General features: G+C 41.8%; 1 protein-coding gene across 1 annotated transcript in view; it reads right to left on the reverse strand.

Moving 5' to 3' along the window:
- LOC118367199 (striated muscle preferentially expressed protein kinase) overlaps window positions 1–23,503 on the reverse strand; it is a 125,051-nt gene extending 101,548 nt beyond the window's left edge. Inside the window, exon 1 of the mRNA XM_035750351.2 lies at window positions 22,295–23,503. Within this exon, the coding sequence (XP_035606244.1) occupies window positions 22,295–22,721 (427 nt within the window). The 5' untranslated portion in view covers window positions 22,722–23,503. The remainder of the gene's footprint in view (window positions 1–22,294) is intronic.
- Between the last annotated feature and the right edge of the window lie 1,247 nt (window positions 23,504–24,750).

Consider the following 24,750-nt stretch of genomic DNA (forward strand, 5'->3'; position numbering starts at 1 on the left):
TTCAGCAACAACACAGGCTAACGTTAGCTTCCACAGCCAGAGATATTACCATTGAAAATGGCTAACTAGCTAGTTAATGGTCGCTATCTAACGCTCGAGCTAACATTAGCTATCTATCTAATTGTGATAGGACAACCTATTTAACCTGAATGACCATCACATTCATAATTCGTAACGTTTGTTACTTCCTATTTTCACTGTTTTCAGTCAGCCAAAACACAAAATATTGTAAGCCGTTTTCCACTCAGTCAGTCACTCAGTCGCACTAGAACTAGAAGACTTGTAGCTTGCCACATCTCGACACTTGCTCACGTTCTAGTGGACTTCACGAGCTCGTGGCGGGGGAATTAAGCTGCTGGCTGGATCAAATATCCATAAGCCAACCATAACCCAGTACCAACAACCCAACTATTGACCTAATGCATGCAACCCAGCAATTGGGTCATCCAAACAACCCAGCATTTTTTTAATGTAACTTACATCGCATGCATACAAAAAACTTTGACCTGTCTGGGGCGCACATATTTCTCTGACCTCAGTTTGATTGAAGGCCTCCATTGTAACGATGTGCACTGAGAGTCGGGAAGCAAGTTCAGGGAGTAAGTGTTTAAATTAAATAAACGGAGCATAATACAAAATAAGAATCACTAACAGCACACAGACATGAAAGGAAGTGACATATATAGGGAAGGTAATCAGGGAAGTTATGGAGTCCAGGTGAGTCTGACGATGTGCAGGTGCACGTAACGATGGTGACAGGTGTGCACCATAACGAGCAGCCTGGTGACCTAGAGGTCGGAGAGGGAGCACACGTGACAGTACCCCCTCCCCGACACGCGGCTCCAGGCGCATGACGCCGACCAAAATTACGATCCCATAGATCAGGAGTGGACCGGTCACCTCTGCTGAGGCACGGGGGTACCTGTCAGTCTGGCTGAGTCGCGGGAGCTTGGCTACCTAGAGCGCCGGAGAGAGCATACATGAAGGTACCCCCTCCCCGGCGTGTACGGCTCCAGCCGCAGAACGCCAACCAAAGGGACGATCCCGGGATCAGGAGCGGACCAGTCACCCCTGCTGATGCGTGGGAACCTGTCACCGGCTAGGGTGCGGGAACCTGACAGACCGGCTGAGTTAGGGGAGCCTGGCGATCCGGCTGAGGCATGAGATCCTGATGAGCCGGTGGAAACAAGGGAGCCTGGCGATCCAGTGAAGGCATGAAAGCCCGACGAACTGGCTATAGCAGGGGAGCCTGGCAATCCGGCTGAGGCAAGGGAGCCTGGTGATCTGTTTGAGATATGAGAGCCTGTAGCAGCTCCTGCTCCCAACGTCATTGCTACCGAAAAAACAAACAAACTAATGCTTCATTTCGGTGAGTCCAGGTAAGTCTGACGACGCGCAGGTGCACGTAACGATGGTGACAGGTGTGCGCTATAACGAGCATCCTAGTGCCCTAGAGGCCGGAGAGGGAGCACACATAACCTCGATCTGTATTTTTGCAACAAATATGATAGCTAACGTTAGCTAGCTAAACCCTAGCCGGTCAGTGACTGACAGATTGAAACTGGTATCAACAAAATGTGTTTCACTCTATCCCATAAAACATTGCATTGCTACCTATGATCCCGAGTGGTGCAGCGGTCTAAGTCACTACATCTCAGTGCTAGGGGCGTCACTACAGACCCTAGTTTGATTCCAGGCTGTATTACAACTGGCTATCATTGTGAGACCCATTGGGTGGTGCACAATTGGCCCAGAATTGTACGGCTTAGGGTTTGGCCGGGGTAGGCTGTGATTGTAAATAAGAATGTGTTCTTTACTGACTTGCCTGGTTAAATAAATGTTTAAAAAAATACTTTGCATCATTTAGCTAATAAAATGTTCACGTTTATTAGGAAGTTAAATTAATAAGTTAGACACTCACGGGACAACTTTGGCAAACTGTTTTCCGCTAGTGGCAATAAATATTATTGTTGCCAAAGGTTTACCACAGATTCACCACTAGAAGCAACCTTTGCAAACTTCTGACAACATTTTGAGGCACACTATTTATTTTGCAGCAAATTTGCCACAAACTTGCAGGAAGTTTGCTGCCACAAATACATTTTTGTAAGGGAAGAGAGGTGAAGTTGGAAAAACGGTTCAACACAATGCTGTAATTCTTTACCTCAAACACAGTAAAGGATGCACGGAAAACTTTGAAATCATTATTTTGGAGCAATGAATTATTGTGAATCGGTTGAGTCAGTTTGGCTATCATGAGTGAATCATACTTCTTCTTGTCTATTCAAACAAGAAAAGCATTCTGAATTTGAGCTAAGAGTTAAAGAGCAGTGATTAAAACTGCCTCATGCAAGACAGAGTGAATCATTGGACATGACTTCATTGTAGGTTGCAAAATGTTTTGTGGCTCACAGCCAAAGAGTACAACTCAGAACACAACCACTCACTGAACATAACCTTCAGATAAGCTGTACTCAACTGCATCATCATTTACACCACCTGAACATCTCTACAGCACCACTGAGTTCAGACTACCAAACACTCTCAACATACAGCTCCACCACACCAAGACATGGTTACAGCTCAGAATAGATCAGACTCCACTGAGTCATCGGTAACCCAGCAGCTCTCATGAGATGTTCTCCACCTCAACATGGGAGGATTAGATGCTCGTTTGATGTTCATCTGATTGGTTAGACTTGATTTGAGTATGAGATTAATTAGCTTATAACAGAATTAACAGAATCAACATAATTATACTATACTATAGTTCTGATTGACGATACGTAAAAAATAGGTGCAATTTATATAATAAGTTAAATCGCTTTTTGTTGAAGGTGGTGGAAAACGCTCTCTCGGGCACCACTCCAGAATCTCCCAAAAGGGTTCATTTGGGTTGATATCTGGTGACTGAGGCAGCCAATGCATATGGTTTACATTGTTTTCATGCTCATCAAATAATTCAGTGACCATTCGTGCCCTGTGGATGGGGGCATTGTCATCCTATGGGGGCATAGCCAAAATAATGGCCTGCCCAGCATTTTTATACTTGACCCTAAGCATGATGGGATGTTAATTGCTTAAATCTCTCAGGAATCACACCTGTGTGGAAGCATCTGATTTCAATATACTTTGTATCCCTCATTTAATCAAGTGTTTCCATTATTTTGGCAGTTACCTGTAGCTTCCATAGGTAATGTGTTCTAGTAACCTGTTATTGCTAACTCCGAACACACCATGAGTGGATGATCCAAATGGCTGCTTTGAGTTACCAGTTTTCTGAAAGGAGAAACAAAAAGTGATTTAATGCCATGTTAAACAGTATTAGAATGCATAAATATAATACAGTAAATGTTTTGCTGTTATAATTATATAATAAGAGGGATAATATCATTTCCTTTGCTCATATGCATTTTTTGGTGCTGTATGATGCAACATGTGAGAGATTAGTAAGTGAGTGAGCGAGCGAGTGGAGAGTAATATGTTTTCTCCCAGGATGCCTAAGGGGACCTTTTTAGAGAGGTCGGCAGGGATTGTAGCCTACAGCTGTTGAATAGAAAGTCTGGGGGATATGACGACAGTGCCAACAGGCTTTAATGACGCAGAGCTATCATGACCACTCTGCTGTCCCGGGACACTCTGGAACATGCTTCCAGAAGCGAGAAGCGCAGCTAAGGGCTCCTGTTACATTTTCCAAAATTACAGACATACAGAGTGACCTGCCAACATAGGGCCAACATACTTGACTGGTCATTTTAGTCCTCACACACAGCAAGTCATGAGAGAGAAGGGCAATAAAACAACCTTCTCTGAAGTTTGAAGTTTAGGCTGCTATAGTACCTGATCAATAGGTTACATTATCCACCCTCTTCATTCTTATCTAGCATGTATGAGATAGAGAACTTATGAAAGAAAATAATACATTCCTGAGATTGTGGAAAGTAAACAATGGTCATATCGGGGCCAGCTCCAGGCATAAGCGACATAAGCGCCCAGTTAGGGCTCCTGGCCACTAGGGGGTCGACCCTAAAATATACATTTAAGAACTCCTTCGGGGTCTCAACTTAGTATTGAGAATAGTAGAATACGAGGTGCAGTTTCGAAATTTGTTTGTGCATCAGCAGTTTCTCTTGTTATGTCAGTCATTCAACTTGTTGACAGTTAGGTCCTTTGCCAAATTAGTTAGGTGAACTTTGGCCCATTCCTGAGACAGGTTTGTAGGCCTCCTTGCTTGCACAAGGTTTTTCAATTCTGCCAAAAACATGTTCTATAGGATTGAGGTCAGGGCTTTAACTGTATGTCATGTTAATATGATATCTGAGTGAGAATGACTAACAAAGTCAATGGGGGCACCCTGGAGGTCAGGGCCCCAGGGCATGTGTCCTGCGTGTCTGGTCAGTATTCGGCTATGATTACTACACGTTTAGATAGCTGGCTAGACTAACTACCAATCTAAAAATGTACTGTAGGTCAGAGATTTCTCTCTGCCCCATGGCAAAATGAGTAAAATTGCATTACATTTTCTATAAAATTCCTGAATGTTCTCTGGGCTCAATGGCAAAATGTGTAGAATTGCAGGAAATTAAATTTAAAAAATGTTGTATTATCTCTGCCCTCAAAATAGGTCCTCTGTGAATAAGAACATTGCCAGATTGTGAGAATAATAATCCCTGCAAGTGGATCAAACTGACAACCTCTTATCGTCTCCATGTCATCTGAACCTAGAAATGTATTGCCAACTGCCTATAGTGCCTTCAAAAAGTATTCAGAGCCCTTGACTTTTTCCACTTTTTTTTACAGCCTTATTCTGAAATGGCAACAAAAATAGACTCTTAAATCGACACACAATACTCCGTAAGTATAAAGCAAATATATATATATAACACATTGACATAAGTATTCAGACCCTTTTCAAAGTTCTTTGCAACTTTGGCAGCTATTACAGCTTCGAGTCTTCTTGGGTATAAAGCTACACGCATGGCACATCTGTATTTGGTGAGTTGCTCCTTTTCTTCAACGCAGATCCTCTCAGGCTCTGTCAGTTTAGATGGGGAGCGTTGCTGCACAGCTGTCTTCACCTTCGCCCCACTTTGAGGTCCTGAGCGCTCTAGAGCAGGTTTTCATCCAGGATCTTTCTGTACCTTGTTCATCTTTGCCTCTCCCAGTCCTTCTCCCAGTCCCTGCAGCTGAAAAACATTCCCACAGCATGATGCTGCCACCACCATGCTTCACCATAGGGATGGTGCCAGGTTTCCTCCAGACGTGATGCTTGGCATTCAGGCCAAAGAGTTCATTCTTGGTTACATCAGACCAGATAATCCTATTTCTCATGGTCTGAGAGTCTTTAGGTGCATTTTGGCAATCTCCAAGTGGGCTGTCATGTGCCTTTTATTGAGGAGTGGCTTCCGTCTGGCCACCCTACCAGAAAGGCCTGATCGGTGGAGTGCTGCACAGATGGTTGTCCTTCTGGAAAGTTCTCCAATCTCCACAGAGGAACTCTGGAGCTCTGTCAAAGTGACCATCAGGTTCTTGGTCACCTCCCTGACAAAAGGCACCTTCCCCAGATCTGTGCCTCGACACAATCCTGTCTCAGAGCTCTACAGACAATTCCTTTGATCTCATGGCTTGATTTTCGCTCTGACATGTACTGTCAATTGTGGGACGTTACATAGACTGATATGTGCCTTTCGTACATACCAGTTGTAGAAACATCTCAAGGAGGATCAATGGAAACAAGATGCACCCGAGATCAATTTCGAGTCTCATACCAAAGGTTCTGAATACTTGTGTAAATAAGCTATTTCTGTTTTTTTATTTGTAATACATTTGCTAAAATTACAACATTTTTTTTTTTAGCTTCGTTATTATTATATATATCATCCATTTTAGAAATAAGGCTGTAACATAACAAAATGTGGAAAAAGTCAACTGGTCTGAATACTTTTCGAAGGCATTGGTAAGGGTGTAATGCTCATCACTAACACATTTAGATAAATCATTGTAAATCATGCAATCATATATAATCATGAATTAGTGTGTACATTTACATTTAAGTCATTTAGCAGACGCTCTTATCCAGAGCGACTTGTAGATCAAGTCCTACTCATCAATTAGCATGCCGCGATATGACATTAACCTACATGACAACATACAAATGCCATTTTTATTCGACTAAAAATGGTAATGCGTAGAGCGAAATCACTATGTCAGATTCTTTCAGAACAGTTTGAACTCACCTGGAGGAATTTCTTTGACCTGGTTTTCTTCATGCCTGCCTTGGGTCTTTGTTTGACAATTTTTTTCTGGTTGGGTCTGAGTATTATAATGTGTGCAGAAAAAGGAGATCCTCTTCACTAAGATACTGATTTTTTTTTATCGTACTCCGACAATCAGCTTGCAAGAACTGAGCTCCAAAAAATGGAATCTGTTATTCAACAATTGAATTTTCCAACGTGCTGGTTTATTACATAATCATTACAACGATTATCATTATCACTCCCTGATCCTCCTGAGAGTCAATGTGGATCAGTAAAGGAATTCAATTTCTGTAAAGCACAGATTGTTGTATCGACAGGCAGAAGAGCATCAAATACTATTAGCTTTTCAGAGAGAATAATCTGCGTCTCACATCAGTAGCCAGAGACAACGGGCGCATTCCCCCCATGCGTGTCTCTCACTGCAGAGAGAACGAGAAAGGAGAGGCAGAGAGGCAGCAGTGGGTGTGAATCAGCGTCTCCTGAAAATAGTGCCGTGAAGAAGCGTAGGTCGACTTTTCTTTCGTGTTTTCTTTTTTTTCTTCCCCAAGTCTCTGTCTAGATTAACAGTCCTGTGTTGGCTTAATAAGGCAATGTTGTGTGCAAGTAGAGAAAAGATAAGCATTGAAGAGAGGATTCTAGTCAGGACCCTCCTCACTACTCTGCATCCCTGATGAACAACTGAATGTGACATCAAACAAGCTGAGGGCTATATTTTCGCTTACAAAGAAAACACGTCAAATTTGCAGATTCACACGTGAAATCGCATTTTCACATGTAAAATTGCTGTTTTCAACAAATGTTGAGCTTTAAATTTCATCTGCGAAAACATATTTCCACAAGTATTACATTTATAGTTTACATGTTCAAAGAGTTCACCTTTTCACGTGATGAGAATAATATATTTTTGCTGTTTCACATATTCAAATCTGATATGCAGTTTCACATGTAAGAAAACTCCACACGTGTGATTGTTTTTCACATGTGAACTTGCAATTACAACCGTGATTTTGTTTTGGGGGGGGTGCAGGTTAATGAATCACGATCAAATGGCGACTTACTCCAGTTCTGTAGTATAGTCACTGCCTGTTAAGTTTGGATAGTTTGGATAGTCCATCTGTAGCTCAACAGCAAACGATAATATGCAACTTAGCAGACACTTTTATCCAAGTCATGGATACATAGATTTTTCACATGGGTGGTCCCTGCTGGAATCATGATTCTGATGTTTCAAGCGCTATGGTTCACCAACTGAGCCACCGAGGACCATCAACAGACTATCAGTGACATGATGCAAGTCAACAGATATGCTGTTGACATGTTACTGATAGTCTGTTTGATGAGCATCTACAGACTATTCAAGTAAAGTGTACTGTACAAAACATGTATTACTTTAAGTTTCAAATCACAGTTTTTCTTAATTGCTTCAAATACTTTTTTGGAATGGTGAATAAACATGCCTAAAGCAGAACAACAATGATCAAATGTTTAAATACATTTGCAAAATGTTGGATCATATTCTTGCCTTTATACCTGGATTGCATATTTTAGAACCTCTTTTGCAAAACGTTCAATACAATTGTCATCAATGAATACAACATTTACTGTAAAGTGTATGTTCACCAAATATGAACACATTGTTTTGATCAGAAGAGAAAAGGTTGCAAATGTGTTCACAGTTTTCAGAAATCAGTAAGTACTACTGTACAAAATTGTAAATGTGTTTATCAGTAGTAAATCAGGTAAAATATAGGGAAAGATCTAGGCAAGACTAGACAGAAGATGAATGTATGTATGTGTTAATCTTTTTGCTAATCTTTTTGCAGATATGCACAAATGTATTTGCAATTTTGACAGTGTATAATATAGTTTTGATTAATGCATTTATGTTTTGACAAGGCAAATACATTTTGAAATGGCATATTCTGTTTTGCAAAGTTCTATGTCTTTAGTACACTGTATTGAAAATCAACAACTGTTCCAAAAAATGCTTGTACGTGATTGAGAAAAACTGTATTTTATTAAATTATTTTTCTCTAGCTATTCTGGTCCAAATGAGATTGGATTGTTCTGTATTTCAACAAATATGTAACAATGTAAACAAGTACGCCTATTATAATGTTTCAGAAAGATATTTCATGGTAAACCAAAATCAGAGTGAAAAGTGCAAAACACCAGTCTCAACGTCAACAGTGGAGAGGCGACTGCGGGATGCTGACCTCCTAGGCAGAGTACCTCTGTCTAGTGTCTGCGTTCTTTTGCCCATGTTAATCTTTTATTGGACAGTCTGAGATTTGGCTTTTTCTTTGCAACTCTTGCCTAGAAGGCCAGCATCCCGGAGTTGTCTCTTCAATGTTGATGTTGAGACTGTTTTTTTGCCGGTACTATTTAATGAGGACCAGTTGAGGACTTGTGAGGTGTCTGTTTCTCAAACTAGACACTGTAATGTACTTGTCCTTTTGCTCAGTTGTGCACCGGGGCCTCCCACTCCTCTTTCTTATCTGGTTAGAGCAAGTTTGCGCTGTTCTGTGAAGGGAGTAGTACACAGCGTTGTATGAGATCTTCTATATCATTGAGTTAATAAAGCCGCATACAAACATGGTCTCTTTTTTGTTTTCTTGAGTAAGGCAGCTCAAAAATGCAGGTGTTTCAGACTAGCTCAAACCAGCAGAAAATACAGTGTTGTGCCGTGATTGGCTCAGTGTTCTGTCACTCATGGGGACGCTATGTCACCGCCAAGTCTAAAGGTAGAGCTTGAAAATTCAAGCCCCTTAGGTGCTACCATAGAGTTACATTAGAAGTGCCCATCCCAGAAGGCTCAAGGTCATTGGCCACAGATAAAATTGTCAAATCACATCATATCTACAGTAGCTTTGATTGGACTGTCACACTTTCAAAATCTTAGCTAGCAGTCATCATCATGAATCAATTCAACAATCTACTGGCAAATCCTTTTCATTTGAAGATGAATAATGAAGAGAAATTATAGATAAAACGTATCGGTGCTCATCGACCATTGGACATAAACATTACACAACAAGTTGGAAATCCAAATTCAACAATGAGTGATTTGGAAGGAATCGGTGTGGCTAACTGCAAACATTGCAAAGCAATCGTTGCCTGCTATTCAGTGGAGTGGCTGTGTCTAAGATTAAAGGGTATCTTTTCCTAGTTTAAAATTATAAACTTTCAACATTGGTCATGCTGTCAATGAAGCATGATTTGTGCTGCGCTCAAAACAACTGTTAACTCGGAACTGAAAAATCTGATTTTAGTGAGTTCAAGACAACTGGGAACTGGGGATAAAAATGAGCTACGACTGGGAAATACATTTGGAATTGTAAATTCGGATCTCATGGCATTTTTCTAGAGCTACGACCTGAAGATCAGTGACGTCATCATGATTCAACTTTTCCCCCCCGAGTTGTCTTGAAAGCAACATAAATCCAGAGATGGCTCGACTTTGATGATAAAGTTTGATGACAAGAGTTGTCCACGAAGGACCACCACATCACCTTCCTGTTCAAGTGATCACAGCACAACAAGGTGAGTCCAAAAATGTCTTGTATGCTGCTGCATAAATTATGTAATATGCAAGGGAGATACTGTATGTATAAGGGAAAGGAAAGGGAAAGGGGGATACCTTACTGTAGCTAAGAAAGTAATACTATGTTTCTTTTGCGTAGTAAGCTGTTAATAACCCATGTGCCTCACCCTAATAATTATATTTTCACCTCTTAATTTCACCTACTGTTCTGACTTGGTGGTGCACATGTAGCCTATAATCAGTTTTTGAGAAATGTAATCATCAAAAATTGTAAAAGCTTTCATTGTCTGCTTTATCATGCCCCCTTTATTTATCTGATGGTTCTGACTTGGTGTACAGGGAGAACACTGTAAGCATGGCCCATGTTCTGAATTCTGTCACTGTACATTTCAAAAGTGCTAAACAAATAGCTATATTGACAATGTCTTTTCTAGCTCACTCATTGTCTTTATCGTCCCCTTATGCCGTAGTTTGTACATCTCAATTGTCGGTAGAAACCACATTTGTTTAGGCAAGTCATATCAGCTATATTTTATATATATAAATTTTAAATGACTCTGAATGAACTATTTCGCTACCAGACAAGGCTCCGCCAATAGCCAGGTGTAGCAGTGGTAAGGTGTTGGGACTACTGTTGGGACAGTTTTATGTACTGTACGCCCTAACAGTTTGTGGGCACTGTTTGTCACCGTTATAGTGCAATTAATGTATTGTTTAGTGTTGTGTTCTGTTGTGTAGTGGCTTTGCTGGCATACAAAATTAATGTGGGGCAACCAAGATTTACATGCTAAAAATCACCACTGAGTAGAGGTGTAAAATGTACTGTGGCAGACCAGGGGGTTTGGTCAAGCCGTTTACCCATATCAGACTGGACAGAGAAGGATTAGCTCAGTTTCAAGGGTGTTTATTTAAATAATAGATCAAAAAGAAAAGGATAGGTCTCCCCTATGACACCCTCTCAGGGATGCCGTCTTCTGGTATTCCGGGTCTGGCTGTATCCTGTCGGGCACAAAACCGAACTCCCTCTTCTTACCTCTGCAACCATCAACAATACCATGGAAGTCCTTCCTTCTTTCCCCCCCATTCTTCCTGTGTGCTGCCCTTCTGGCAGCTTTATGGGCCTTGCACAGCTGGTGAGCAATCCGCCCTTGATTACTCACCAGCCCCCAATCAGCCCCAATTAGTCCTGGCTGGAGAGCCCGTCGAGACCTGGCACGTCCAGCAGATGGAGCCATCGCCTCGTGATGTATACTCCATCTGTTACCAGGCCTCGACGAGTCTCCCCCTGGTGGCTGACCGGCTGTACGCCACAGTACAAAGTAATTAACTTGTATGTTTCTCAAATCCATCTATAGAATTTGCCCCAGATTAGTTAGATCTGATACATAACCTAGAGCAGTGTTACTCACATTTTTTGTAAGGGGGCCACTTTGGGTTGAGACAATCATTCAGAGGGCCGCAAAGATCTTTAATTTGTTTACTTTTCCCCCCAGTATTACCAATTATCAATTGAGAGCAAATTCAGAGCGATAGAGCACATGCAATTGACTTGACATACAGCACATCACAAATATATACATCAAATATGCTACATCACGTGTAAGACCCATGTTAACGGTTACCTCAGTAGCTGGATGAGCGAAAATGTCCCTTCTGCTCCTTGACTGAATTCATTCTAAATGTATAGTCTGTTGTTGCTACTTGTGAGGAAAGCCAGGTGTGCATTGGTCAGTCTGTTTCTAATTTTTTTTTCTCACAATGTTCATTGTTAAAAATGTTGCTTCACATGAATAAGTGCTGGCCAAGAATTATATCACCTTTTGCACACATTATTTCAGAAGTGGATACTCTGTCTGACACAAGGCTCCAGAAATAGGTAAAACCTTAGCTCACCTTGCAATGTGTCATTTGCCTGCAGCCCCATTATCTCACTCGATTCCAGCACGGTCAGGACAGAGGGCTGTGATCACTGGGGTCACAGATGACACTGGCACATGAAAGGGGTTCTCAATGAAGTTGAAAAACTCCTTGTACTCCATGATATCCTTGAATCTTGACTCAAACTTCAACTTCAACTCTTCCAACACCCGTACAAATGCATCTTAGCTAAAATGTTGCAGTATGTCTGGGTTGTATGTGGTGACTGCTCTGAGTTTTGGGAAATTATCAAACTGTCAGTGTGGTGATTTTATTTTGAAATGCTGTGACCACACGCAGCATTTTGCCCAGAGTTTTAGCTTTCCTTTGGAGCGGAGATTCACTGTGTTCAGGTGGCAGGTGATGTCAGTAATCAGTTGCCTACCGATGTCCTTGCCAATGTCTTCTATTCGTCTTGTTATGGTCGAGTCTGGGAGTGGCAGTCCCTAATTAGCTTACAATAGCTTCCTTGTTTGTGAAATCAGCATACAATATTTTGGCTGAGGCCAAAAAACATTCTTTGACAATCTCCACGTCTGTGAAGGCCTTCTTGTTTCTCTCGAGTATCTAAGCAATTTCATATGTTGCCTCTGTTGTTTTCTCTGCAACTGTGCTAGATATGTCCATAATTTGTTGTTGTTGTATGAACAGATGCTGGGAGACGAGAAGCAAGTACAGGGCGTGAACATTCAATAAATATCGGACATGAAGCAAAACACGGACAGCGTCTGGACAGGGGAAACAAAATTACATTAATGCTGACACAGGGATCAAGCTGAGGAACAGACAGATATAGAGGGGCAATCAACAAAGTGAAGGAGTCTAGGTGAGTCCAATGAAGCGCTGATGCGCGTAACGATGGTGACAGGTGTGTGTAATGATGGGCCGCCTGGTGACCCAACGAGCGCCAGAGAGGGGGAGTGGGAGCAGGCGTGACAGTTGCCCTTTGAGTTGCGCTATTTTGTTGTTTCTGAGGTTGCTTTATGGCAGATATGTTTTGTCAAAGTGGGCATGGTGTGACTGGAAATGTCTCTCTAACTTTGCTTGTTTTAAACAATTGACTGCCTTCTGGCAAATAAGACAAAGTGAGCTAGTCCCATTATGCAGTACAAAAAAATACTTGTCTGTCCATTTCTCTTTCTGTGTTCTTCTTGAATCTACCATATCCTTCTCTTAGCCACCGGAGCCACGTTAGCCACATTAGTTGGTTAGCTACGTTAGCTAGCTGCATTTCCCCTCAACCATTTCCTGGTCCTCCGGTGGTTGTTTGTTCATAGCTGTCACGTTGTTCTCCAGCTTGCCCCCCCTCATTTTCATTGTCAATAGATTTACGTTTAATTTTTACAATAAATCGATCCATGTCGACCAGACTGCAAATATTTAGTTAGTTAGTAGCAAACTGATATGTGTCGGTTGCTGTAGCTGAGCAGTTGCGTTCTATTTCGGCAAACGTTCCAGTATGACCTTCCTGTTCAACAGCTGCACTATACTGCCATCTGTCTGCCATCCAGGGAACAATAGATATAGTCAATGAAATGATTCAGGTCTCCATTAAACGCATTGAATTGAAATTGTATCGTTGTTATGTATTGAATGGAAAATAGGAAAATCACTGTGAGCCACAAATGAAGGGCTCGCGGGCCGCTCGTGGCCTGGGGGCAGCACAACGAGTACCACTGACCTAGAGCAAGGGTGTCCAATGCAATTGCTTCCTGATAACTTGTTTATGAACACATATCTGAAATCCTGACCATTCTTTGTGAGGAAGAACCATATTGAGCTGCTGAATATGGGAGAATTGGTTAGATGACAAAATGTTTATTATAATGTCCATTACCCTACTCTTCCTTTCTCTCCAACCATTGCTTACACTTTGCAATTCACAATGCTGTCTGTGAACCTCTTTTCTAAGCCCGATCTTGTTGTCACCCATCTTTCCCTCTACTGCTGCTCTCACTGTCCCCTGTTCATATGTTCAGTGGAATCCGAGCAATGGGTTGGAAATCCCCCACGCTCACCCCTGGCACTGTCGGGTTTCTGATGCCACTGCCATTCTGCCTCATGTCATGTCCTCTGGTCTAAAAAAACCATGACACTTCCAAAAAAACTCAACCAGTGTTTCTGACCAACTCTACTCCAAAGAACAAATAATAAAGAGCAATAAATAACAAACAATGATACAACCATATGAATTAAGTCGCTGGGTCAGATTTGCTAAGCATTTGCAATGGTGCTAAATGTGCATTTGCTTTTTCCATGAAACATAAACGATGGAACGAAAAGGTCAAATGAGGGTAAAGAGAAGGACTACGGCTTTCAAGTAAAGTCAAGTTTAAATGGTTTAGCTTTGTTTCTTTTACTTGTACCTAACAGGTTCAAATACTTGGTAAATCTGTCCCACTGTCTTTTTTTTTTTGTTAATTCCTGGCTTTACTTAATGAATTTGACTATCTGCATGATGTAGACTATTTTCAACTTGTTTTTTGAAGCATGAGCAACTTTTTATTCAGTAGTATCAGGAGCACTGTTGTTAGATTTGGAAAATGGAATTACACACAGAATTTAAAATGCTGAAGTGATCTTTTGATTTTGGCCTTCAAAGCATCAGCTTTTTCAAACATTGTGAAACAACATGTTTGCGATTTGAACTATCTTTATGGTATCTTTATCTTTATACCTTCCAGGTATTTTGATTTGATTCAACTTATAATTTTGTGAACATTTTTGTTCAGTGGATAACTTACTTCCAATATGGTCCTTGATGCAATTTCCAATGTGGTACTTATTTAAAGAGACTGATAGAAGGCCTGTAATGTAGGCATATATGTGACGAAAGAGATACATTTATACATTTAAATACAAAATGAATTAGAATCGCCAAGTAGGACTTGCTGTACTGATGCAAAAATCTTTGTCACACTTTTGGCAAGTTGAGATACACTGTAGGAGAGAGAATCGTCCCTGTCAATTGTGTGAGGAGATCCCTGGCAATTGCAGTAGTCCTGAAATGGATGGGATCAAGAGTTGTCCAATGTGCACAAGTGTTGCCCTGACGTGGAGGCTTTATTTAACCCGCGATGCAATTTGTGGTCAGCTCAGTCAGACAGACTGCCATGCCATGCCATGGTCACCCTGTGTAGTCAGGAGCTCAATAGGAACATGGGAATTGCAGTTCAGCTACAGATGCAGGTTTGTTATTCAACACTTCAGTCCTCGTTGTTGTGTTTGTAATACAAAACATGTATCTACTACTTACAGTCAACTGAACTCTTGCTGCGCACTGAAAAACAAACAGGCAGTGTGAGTCAATCACTTTGATATATTACAGAGGCATAAGGGTTTTAGAAAATGAGAATCAAGAGCCAAGATAAAAAAAAGGTGAACAGAAAAGGCTGTTGTTCTTTTTCACAGCAGAAATAATACAGATGATCTGGGATATCATATGAGGCACATGCCTCAGCAGACTTACACACACACAGAGTGATCCTTTGAATGATTCTGACCAAATAGTCTAAGATGGCTTCCTTCCATTCCTTATCACTTTAACGTCCAATGATCTAAATGACTGAATGGTGCACTCACTACAATTTCCAAAATGCATATTGCCCAGAGTGTATTTCTTTTTTTGTTGTTGTTGAGAGAGAGACAATCTATCCACTTCTTCAAATGTTTAATTAAACAAAGAGCGATAAGGCCGGTTCAAAAAAAAAAAAGTGATTAGAGCACCTAGTCATGGGTTTCACAGCTTTACTGTGATTGAACCATGATTGTGCAAGTGCACTATAGTGGCTGGACATTTCAAAAGAAGAAGAAGGCAAGGATACCCTGTGTCATTATGGTGCTGTCAGATTTAGTTCAGATATAGTATAATGTTACAGGAGCTAGGTAGCTAGGATTTAATGAAGGGCACCAGATTAGCTATAATAGCTAGCTAGAAATTAACGTAGTAGCACACGGTTCAGCTCGCTAGCTGGCTTTCCACTACAGCCACACAGTTTAAAAGCGGGTATGTGTCGTGTCTACTGCTCCTCTCATTGCTCGTATATATCCATGAATGTGAAGAGATAGCTAGCCTATTATCTGAGTCCGTGTAGCGCTAGACTATATCCAAGACCGTGTAGTGCTATCATAGCTAAAATCCAACCTCTGCCTCACAAAGCCATTGTCATATCTAAAGTTGATCTGACGACATCATAACGATGGTGAAGAGTTTTCCTACTAATTTTTTAGACTAAATTGTCATTGCCACCCATTCAGAATGCCTGCGATCACTACCCAGCTAGCACAGTGGATCTGGGCCTATTCCGGGCTGAGAGTCGGGGCACTCAGCTGAGAGTCAGACTCGCCGACGTCATGTGGCCCGAGTCTGGGCCACCTTTGGCAGTATTACTTATGGCTAGGATGCAGGGGTTGAGCTCGGGCCGATTCCAGTGTGAGTTATCTGGCCCAAACATATTAGTTGCGGCTCGGGCCGATTCCGGTGAGGGTTATCTGGTCAAAATGTATTACTTGGGGCTCGGGCCAAATGGGGCTACACTCTGGCAGATGATTACACGGGCTGTTTTATATAATTAGCATTTCAATATTTATTTACTTTTCAATATTTTCCTCATTGTTTCTGTGATCAAGAAATATTTTTTTGTGGATGGGTATAATTTGTATGTACAGTATAATAGTAATATTTCAAAATCTTGTAATTTTGTATACATTTATTTCAATTTAAATCTGTTCGCTTCTGGTGGGGATTCTGGTAAGATGCCGGCAAAGTAGGCTGAAAAACTAAAATGAAAAAAAGAAATATATATATATATTTCACATTTATTTAACCAGGTAGTCCAGTTGAGAACAAGTTCTCATATACAACTGCGACCTGGCCAAGATAAAGCAAAGCAGTGCGACACAAACAACACAGAGTTACACATGGGATAAACAAACATACAGTCAATAACACAATAGAAAAGTATATATACAGTGTGTGCAAAAAAGACAATAAATGGGCCATAGTGGCAAAATAATTACAATTGAGCAATTAAACACTGGAGTGATAGATGTGCAGAAGATGAATGTGCAAGTAGAGATAATGGGGTGCAAAGGAGCAAAAAATAAATTACAATATGGGAATGAGGTAGTTGGGTGGGCTAATTACAGATGGGCTATGTACAGGTGCAATGATCAGTAAGCTGCTCTTACAGCTGATGCTTACAGTTAGTGAGGGAGATATAAGTCTCCAGCTTCAGTGATTTTTGCAATTCGTTCCAGTCATTGGTAGCAGAGAAGGTGGCCAAAGAAGGAGATGGCTTTGGGGGTGACCAGTGAATTATACGTGCTGGAGCACGTGCTATGGGTGGGTGCTGCTATGGTGACCAGTGACATGAGATAAAGCGGGGCTTTACCTAGCAAAGACTTATAGATGACCTGGAGCCAGTGGATTTGGCGACGAATATGAAGCGAGGGCCAGCCAACGAGAGCATACAGGTCATAGTGGTGGGTAGTATATGGGGCTTTGGACAAAATGGATGGCACTGTGATAGACCGCATCCAATTTGCTGAGTAGAGTGTTCGAGGCTATTTTGTAAATGACATCGCCGAAGTCAAGGATCGGTAGGATAGTAGGTTTTTCAAGGGTATGTTTGGCGGCATGAGTGAAAGATGCTTTGTTGCGAAATAGTAAGCCGATTCTAGATTTAGTTTTGGATTGGAGATGCCTGTTGGTGCTATTGGGCAGTATTTTAATTTTAGAAAAAAAAAAAACGTTCCCGTTTTAAACGGGATATTTTGTCAGGAAAAGATGCTAGAATATGCATATAATTGACAGCTTTCGATAGAAAACACTCTAACGTTTCCAAAACTGTAAAGATATTGTCTGTGAGTATAACATAACTGATGTTGCAGCCGAAAGCCTGAGAAAAATCCAATCCGGAAGTGGCACATTCACAGCCAAATAGGGTTTTGAAAGCGCTGCCTTCCAATGACACCCTATTTGGCTGTGAATGTACCATCAACGAGCTTACGCTTTCTACATATTCCCCAAGGTGTCTACAGCATTGTGACGTAGTTTTACGCATTTCTGTTGAAGAATAGCTGTATGCGGCCACATTGAGTAAGTGGTGGTTCTGAGAGAGATTCTCGCGTAAAATACAGAGGTAGTCATTACTCCAATCGGTCCTACCGAAAAACGAATTGTCCCAAAGGATATATTATCGAATAGATATTAGAAAAACACCTTGAGGATGGATTCTAAACAACGTTTGCCATGTTTCTGTCGATATTATGGAGCTAATTTGGAATATTTTTTCGGCTTTGTGGTGACCGCAATTTCCGGGCGATTTCTCAGCCCTGAAACGTGAAGAACAAACGGAGCTGTTTCGCCTACAAAAATAATATTTTGGGAAAAAATGAACTTTGGCTATCTACCTGGGAGTCTCGTGAGTGAAAACATCTGAAGTTCATCAAAGGTAAACGATTTAATTTGATTGCTTTTCCGATTTCCGTGACAAGGTTGCCTGCTGCTAGCAAGGCATAATGCTATGCTAGGCTATGATAAACTTACACAAATGCTTGTCTAGCATTGGCTGTAAAGCATATTTTGAAAATCTGAGACAAAAGGCACTGAACTCTATCTGAGACATAGTTGGTGAACCAAGCAAGGCAGTCGTTTGAGAAACAAGGCTGTTGAGTCTGCAAATAAGAATGTGGTGATTGACAGAGTTGAAAGCCTTGGCCAGGTCTATGAAGACTGCTGTACAGTATTGTCTTGTATCGATGGCGGTTATGATATCGTTTAGGACCTTGAGCGTGGCTGAGGTGCACCCATGACGAGCTCGGAAACCAGATTGCATAGCGGAGAAGGTACGATGGGAAAGGCAGGGTAGGAAAGATATAGGTATGTAGACAGTTTGGGTCTAGAGTGTCTCCCCCTATCAAGAGGGGGATGACCGCGGCAGCTTTCCAATCTTTAGGGATCTCAGACGATATGGAAGAGAGGTTGAACAGGGGTTAGGATGGGCCGATTCCTCATTGCTAGCTGGGTAGGCATGAGGCGAAGCCAACCTCTGACTGAGCCAAGCGTTAAAAGGCCTTGTATTTGTGTGGTACTGGCCAGGTAACCGTCCTAACCCCCACCAATAAGCCAGTTTAGCTAAAATCATACTCCTGGGACCTATAGGCTGACCACGGATATCTACTGTATTGAGTGGGCATCTTCAGAATATAGTATCAACATGTTTTGAGAGGATGTGTGGGTTTGAAATAAAATGTGTCTCATTCCCTGGTCATTCAGATTTTAGTTTTGATAATAGAGACCTCTGAAAACCTCTTCCAGGAGGGTGGGTCTATTATTAGCTGTGATGTCTTCCTGTGTAATTGGAGACACTGTGGCCTATTAACATTACACTAATGTGATGCCTGGCACATTCCATGGGTATAAATAACATGCGGTGCAGAGATGGTCGTCTATGAGGGGGAAGGGGATAGTGAGAGAGAGGGGAGAGAGAGAGGCAGAGGGGTAAGGCACTACCAATGACTGATAGGACAGCTGTAGACTAGGCACAGTCAGGGCTGAGGACTGAAACACAGAGTTTCAAGTGAGGACAGTTTCAAGAGTCAAAGAGCAAGAAATCATTTGTTAACACCCATTTCATTGAAAAGCACTTTGTAGCAGTAAAGACAGAGGAGGCTGTTGAAGCTGAGGGTGTCCTAAAAAATGTATGCCATACAGGTGATATTTGAATCACATACTGTAATTTCTGTACGAAAACAAGAAACTCTCAAGTCCACACTGTTGCATAATAATATCACAAGAGTATAAACTGCAGTATAATCCAATTTTATTGAATGCTTGTTCCACACAAACAACTTGTACTGTAAAAGTTACTGCCTTAAAAAATGTAACCCGACGCCGGCAATGAAAGAAGCTACAGGAGATCTTAGGCATGTTTGAAACAGTAATTCCTCCGATTGGGAGCAGGCTTTAGCCAGGGTAAAAACGCTAGATCTGTATACCACTGAATACCTGGTATTACATCTGATGATCAAGACCAGTCAACCCATCCTACAAGACAAACATGGCCAAAAGACAGGCATATTTATGTATTTCCAAACAGCATGTATTACCCTTTTCATACTATCATCCAGACCTGAACAAAACTGTGTTTGCTCTGATATTTTCACACTTTGCTTTTCAACACGGTTCCAGCAACTATGGTGGATGCGTAACTAGGTCAGCCCAATACAGCTTGGTTTGGCTCAGCTCAGCTTGGCTCAGTAGTGTGATCATTGCGTGCTGATTCCTGGATGCATGAATCATTGGTCTATCAGTCATGTAGCTGATTTTCATACAACTACAGGGTGTCACTGATTTAATGATGAGCACATACCCTACAAATGATTGTACACACATGCATATCCGTATGTAAGGCTCTATGTAAGACTGAGAGCTAGATTCAATCACACTGCCACTGTATGTTTTTAATATCGTAGATTAAACATACATCCAGGTAGCCTGGAAATGTCAAATTAGACTGAAAGGCTAACATGATAAAGTTTATCCTGAAAATGTGGAAAGATATACAGGAAATCAGCTCTCACAGTCTCACTGCAGAATTGGACATTCATCCATTTTCTTTTAATGTCAAATTTCGAACTTGTTCCAAACGTCAAACTCCAAATGGGTTTTTGTTGCTCCTGCTGCTCTGTTTTTTTAATTTTTTTATTTATTTAATTTCACCTTATTTAACCAGGTGAACTAGATGAGAACAAGTTCTCATTTACTACTGCGACCTGGCCAAGATAAAGCAAAACAGTGCGACAAAAACAACAACACAGAGTTACACATGGAATAAACGAGCGTACAGTCAATAAAAATGTTTAAAAGTCTATATACAGTGTGTGCAAATGGCGTAAGGAGGTAAGGCAATAAATAGGCCATTAGTAGCGAAGTAATTACAATTTAGAAAAATTACACTGGAGTGATAGATGAGCAGATGGTGATGTGCAAGTAGAAATGCTGGTGTGCAAAAGAGCAGAAAAGTCAATAAAAACAGTATGGGGATGAGGTAGGTAGATTGTGTCCAAAGAAGGGCCAGAAGTATATAGAATGGTGTTGTCTACGTGGAGGTGGATCAGAGAATCGCCAGCAGCAAGAGCGACATCATTGATGTATACAGAGAAAAGAGTCGGCCCGAGAATTGAATCCTGTGGTACCCTCATAGAGACTGCCACAGGTCCGGACAACAGGCCCTCCGATTTGACACACTGAACTCTGAGATGTAGTTGCATCGTTCCATATCTCCAAACGTCAAATTTCGAAGTTAAGGGTTAAATTTAGGAACTCATTCAAAATGGTTAAGGTAAGTGTGAAGGTTTGGGATAGGGTTAAAACATTTTTTTAACTGTCCGCAAATGGGATTGAATACACAACCTTCTAATCCAGAGACACATCTACCACCCTAGTCCACAACACCCTAGCAAAACCCAAGCCTACTTGCCCCTAGTGGACAGTTTTGAAGGCTTTTCCCGGCTTCCTCAGGACATCCAATTTGGTCAATCTCGAACGACCTGCTGAGTCAGGACCCAAGAACTCCAAACAAGACAGAGCCATGCTATAATACATTATATTACATAATTCAATTTGAGATTTTGGAAATTTAAGACGTATTAGACTATTACTTTATTGACCTGATGCAGTTTACAAACACAACCCTAAAGCAACATGTCATATATATAGGCAGCCACAAAACAGGCCTCAGGATTCAGTCATCAGGGCAAAACAAGGTAACCCAGGAGGATAAAGCACTCTAACCTCTATAAAACTGTTGGTAACACTTAACTTGAAGCATGAAGGTATAATTCTTTATGATGTGTTGTAAGCATTTTTGACTTACACAAATGCTTTATAATATGTTATGTCTCTATGTATCAACATTTCAACTGACTCGAAATGGCTGGTTAGTCAGGATCATCATAAATGATAACGCAACATTATAAGGGGGGCATATAGTCATAAAATGCATTATAACTACATCATAATACATTATACTTGCAGGATGTATGTCAAGTGTTACCCAACTCTTCCCTATGATCCACCATTACAAATGTACAGCCCGTTGGACAAGTTGTCCATTATCACATTGCCACTGTGTCTTTGTTGGTCTTCACTATTAATCCCTCTTTAGCTCTGCACAAACATAGCTACAAATCAAATCACGCATTATGACTGGTTCAATTAAATGATTCATTATGCTATTTATGTGAAACCTTCAACTTTCCACAAGCTTTGAGCATTGAGAGAGTCAATAGGTAAACTGTCATGTCATGACAATGTGGAGATAATGTAAATGGCTTAAATTTTTCTAAATAATCTCAAACCTTATTTGCTCACATATTCTTGGATCAATACTCATAAGTATGAATGGCTTGAAACACCTAGGAGTATTAATTGGGGGCATGTATTTGGGGGACGTCAAAACATGGCCCCAAAACATCCTTGATTGTGCCAGAACTGAGTAGAAAAACACATTGATAAGAGGTCAAGGACTTTTAACACAAAACAATAGGATAAGTGACCTGTCTACATTACCTTCCCCCAGGTCCAGGACGGCGAGCACGGCGCTACTCCGCACCTCCCCAAGATGGTTGTTGGCAATGCAGGTGTAAAGGCCGGCGTCACTGGGCTTGCAGTCCCTGATCCAGAGGCCCCCGTATTCCTGATTATCCATATTCAGCAGGTCGTCATTGTGGTACCAGTAGAGCGAGGGCTGCGGGTCTCCTGCCACCGCCACTTTCAGGCGGATGTCGCAGCCAGTACCCACAGCGGCATTCCTCATTTTGCGTACAAACACAGGAGGGGTCTGGGTGGGAAATGCGGAGGCCCCCGAGTCGGGGACCATCTGATCGGGGATAGGATTGGCTTTGGCCCGCTTTGGCAGGAAGATGGGGCTAGGGACGTTGCGCACCCGCTCATCTGCTCCCTTCTTCAGGGTCATCTGCACCTCTGCCTTTTTCATTGTCACAGTGATGCCTTCTTATAATAGCATTAGTTGGGTATTCAAAATGGGTCCCAATGTTAACTGGACCCTTTTTCTTAATTTATTGTAGATAGTTGACGTAGAGAGATTCAAGAGAAGAGTAAAAGTAAGTTTCCCATCTAGACTTGATCATTTTGATTATTATAACTATTGTTTAGCTTTTCAAATGTAACACTAACTTTTAAAGTGGTTTGAATGGGCTCTTGTATTCCTAAGAATATCCCTGTAACTTCTGCTATCAAAGTTCTAAAGCAAATAAACTTCATTACATTGGATTAGATTACCTTCAAAGTGCCCAAGCCAAAAAAGAAAAATTGTGACGGCTTTGGAAGTCCAATTGGGAAAATTAGGCACATACAGTCTGTGCACGTTCTCCTGCCTGGCGGTATTTTTAGGGCAAGACCCACAGGATCATGTTGCATTAACAGCTCCCAGTCTTGCCTTCTAGAAGTTGATGGCCTCTGCCTTTCACCTTCCTTTCCCCTGGCTGGTTTCTCAACCCTCTTGAGCCGGTCCTTGGCTTGAACTCGTTTAGCGTGAGTCAAAGAGAATGTGCAGCGAACTCTTGTAAATCTGTAAACTTCCCAGTTTGACCCTTAGGATTGGCTGACAAACTCACTTTGTTTCCAATTCAGTATGCACCAGGCTCAGTCACACCAAATGTACACTGTCTGTCCCCGCTCTTGTCCCAAAAGAGCTAAGCTTTCTCACTCATGATGTCCCGCAACCTCTGCCAGGCAGGTCCTTAGGGGAAGAGACAGCCACACAACCAGAAGGCATCAGAATGACAGCTGCATGCTGATATGTCTGCCCTGTCCCCCTTAGCTCCTGCCCCCTTGTAATTTTTAACCAATCGTGTGGTCTCCAGTGCATGTGGGATGGTGCCACAGTGAGCAGGGAGGTTTGATTTGATTTGTAGGTCAAATGCAGAAGCTCACAAGTAACTTCACAAAATGTATTCAGGAGGGCCAAAACATAACATTATGACTATTACTACCATTCACTAAAGGAGGGAAACGAGGTACAACACGACTATGGTGTAGTCACACCCCGCAAACTCGATTGAAAAACTAAAATCAAGCCTGACAAGGCCAATGAAATCAGCACCTTGCTGGAAGCCCGGCCTTCCACAGGTGATAAACGGACGGTGCGGGGCCAAACTGGTGTTGTACCTCATTTCCCTCCTTCAGGGAACAGTATTTATAGTCATAATGTTACGTTCCCTTTCAGTTAGTATTCTTGGTATGAAATCAAGCCCAAAGCTGAGCCCAGCGAATACTAAATGAAAAGGTCCACTGCAGACCTCCAAGACCTTGACCCCGCAAGAAGCGGTATTCTGGGAATTGCGCATACTGCATGCTGCCTAGTGACCTTCCCCTGTCCCAGCTGTAAGCACACTGAAGCCCAACCCGCCACAACACAAATTTCGCCTAAAGTCAACCCTTTAAATAACGCCCAAGACTCTGCCAGACCCCCAGTGGAGTGGGCACGTACACCGCTAGGTAACCGTCGTCCCTTACTGCTATATGCCAGGGAGTCTCCGCAATCCAGTGGGAGATGCGCTGCATAGAGAGCACCCAGTCGCGAGCTTCATAAGTAAAACAGACAAAAATCTGGTGAGCGGGATTAGCAAAACAGATAAAAAGCTAGTCACAGAACTGGATATGCCTGGTCCGCTCAATGTACATGCGTAAAGCTTGGAACGGGCAAGAGCAAAAGGAGGAGTTGAAAAGGGAAATATCAACAACAACAAAAAGCTTAAGACCTGTAGGACATAGCCATGACTTTTGGGGGTGAAGGTTGCATTTGGACGCAACATCACACAGGGCGAACTGAGTACAGGAAGGGTGTTAAACGTGGAGGTCCCCAACACGCATATCTGAGGTCAAAGCCATGAGCAGGTAGTTATTGTAGGAGAGGAAACTCGGATCCACAGCCTCCTGTGGTTCAATAGGGTCACACACCGAGCACCCAAAACCAAAGCTAAATCCCGAGTGGCTGCAATAGG

This window comes from Oncorhynchus keta, chromosome 34, assembly GCF_023373465.1.
Source record: "Oncorhynchus keta strain PuntledgeMale-10-30-2019 chromosome 34, Oket_V2, whole genome shotgun sequence".
Taxonomy (NCBI): Eukaryota; Metazoa; Chordata; class Actinopteri; order Salmoniformes; family Salmonidae; genus Oncorhynchus; species Oncorhynchus keta.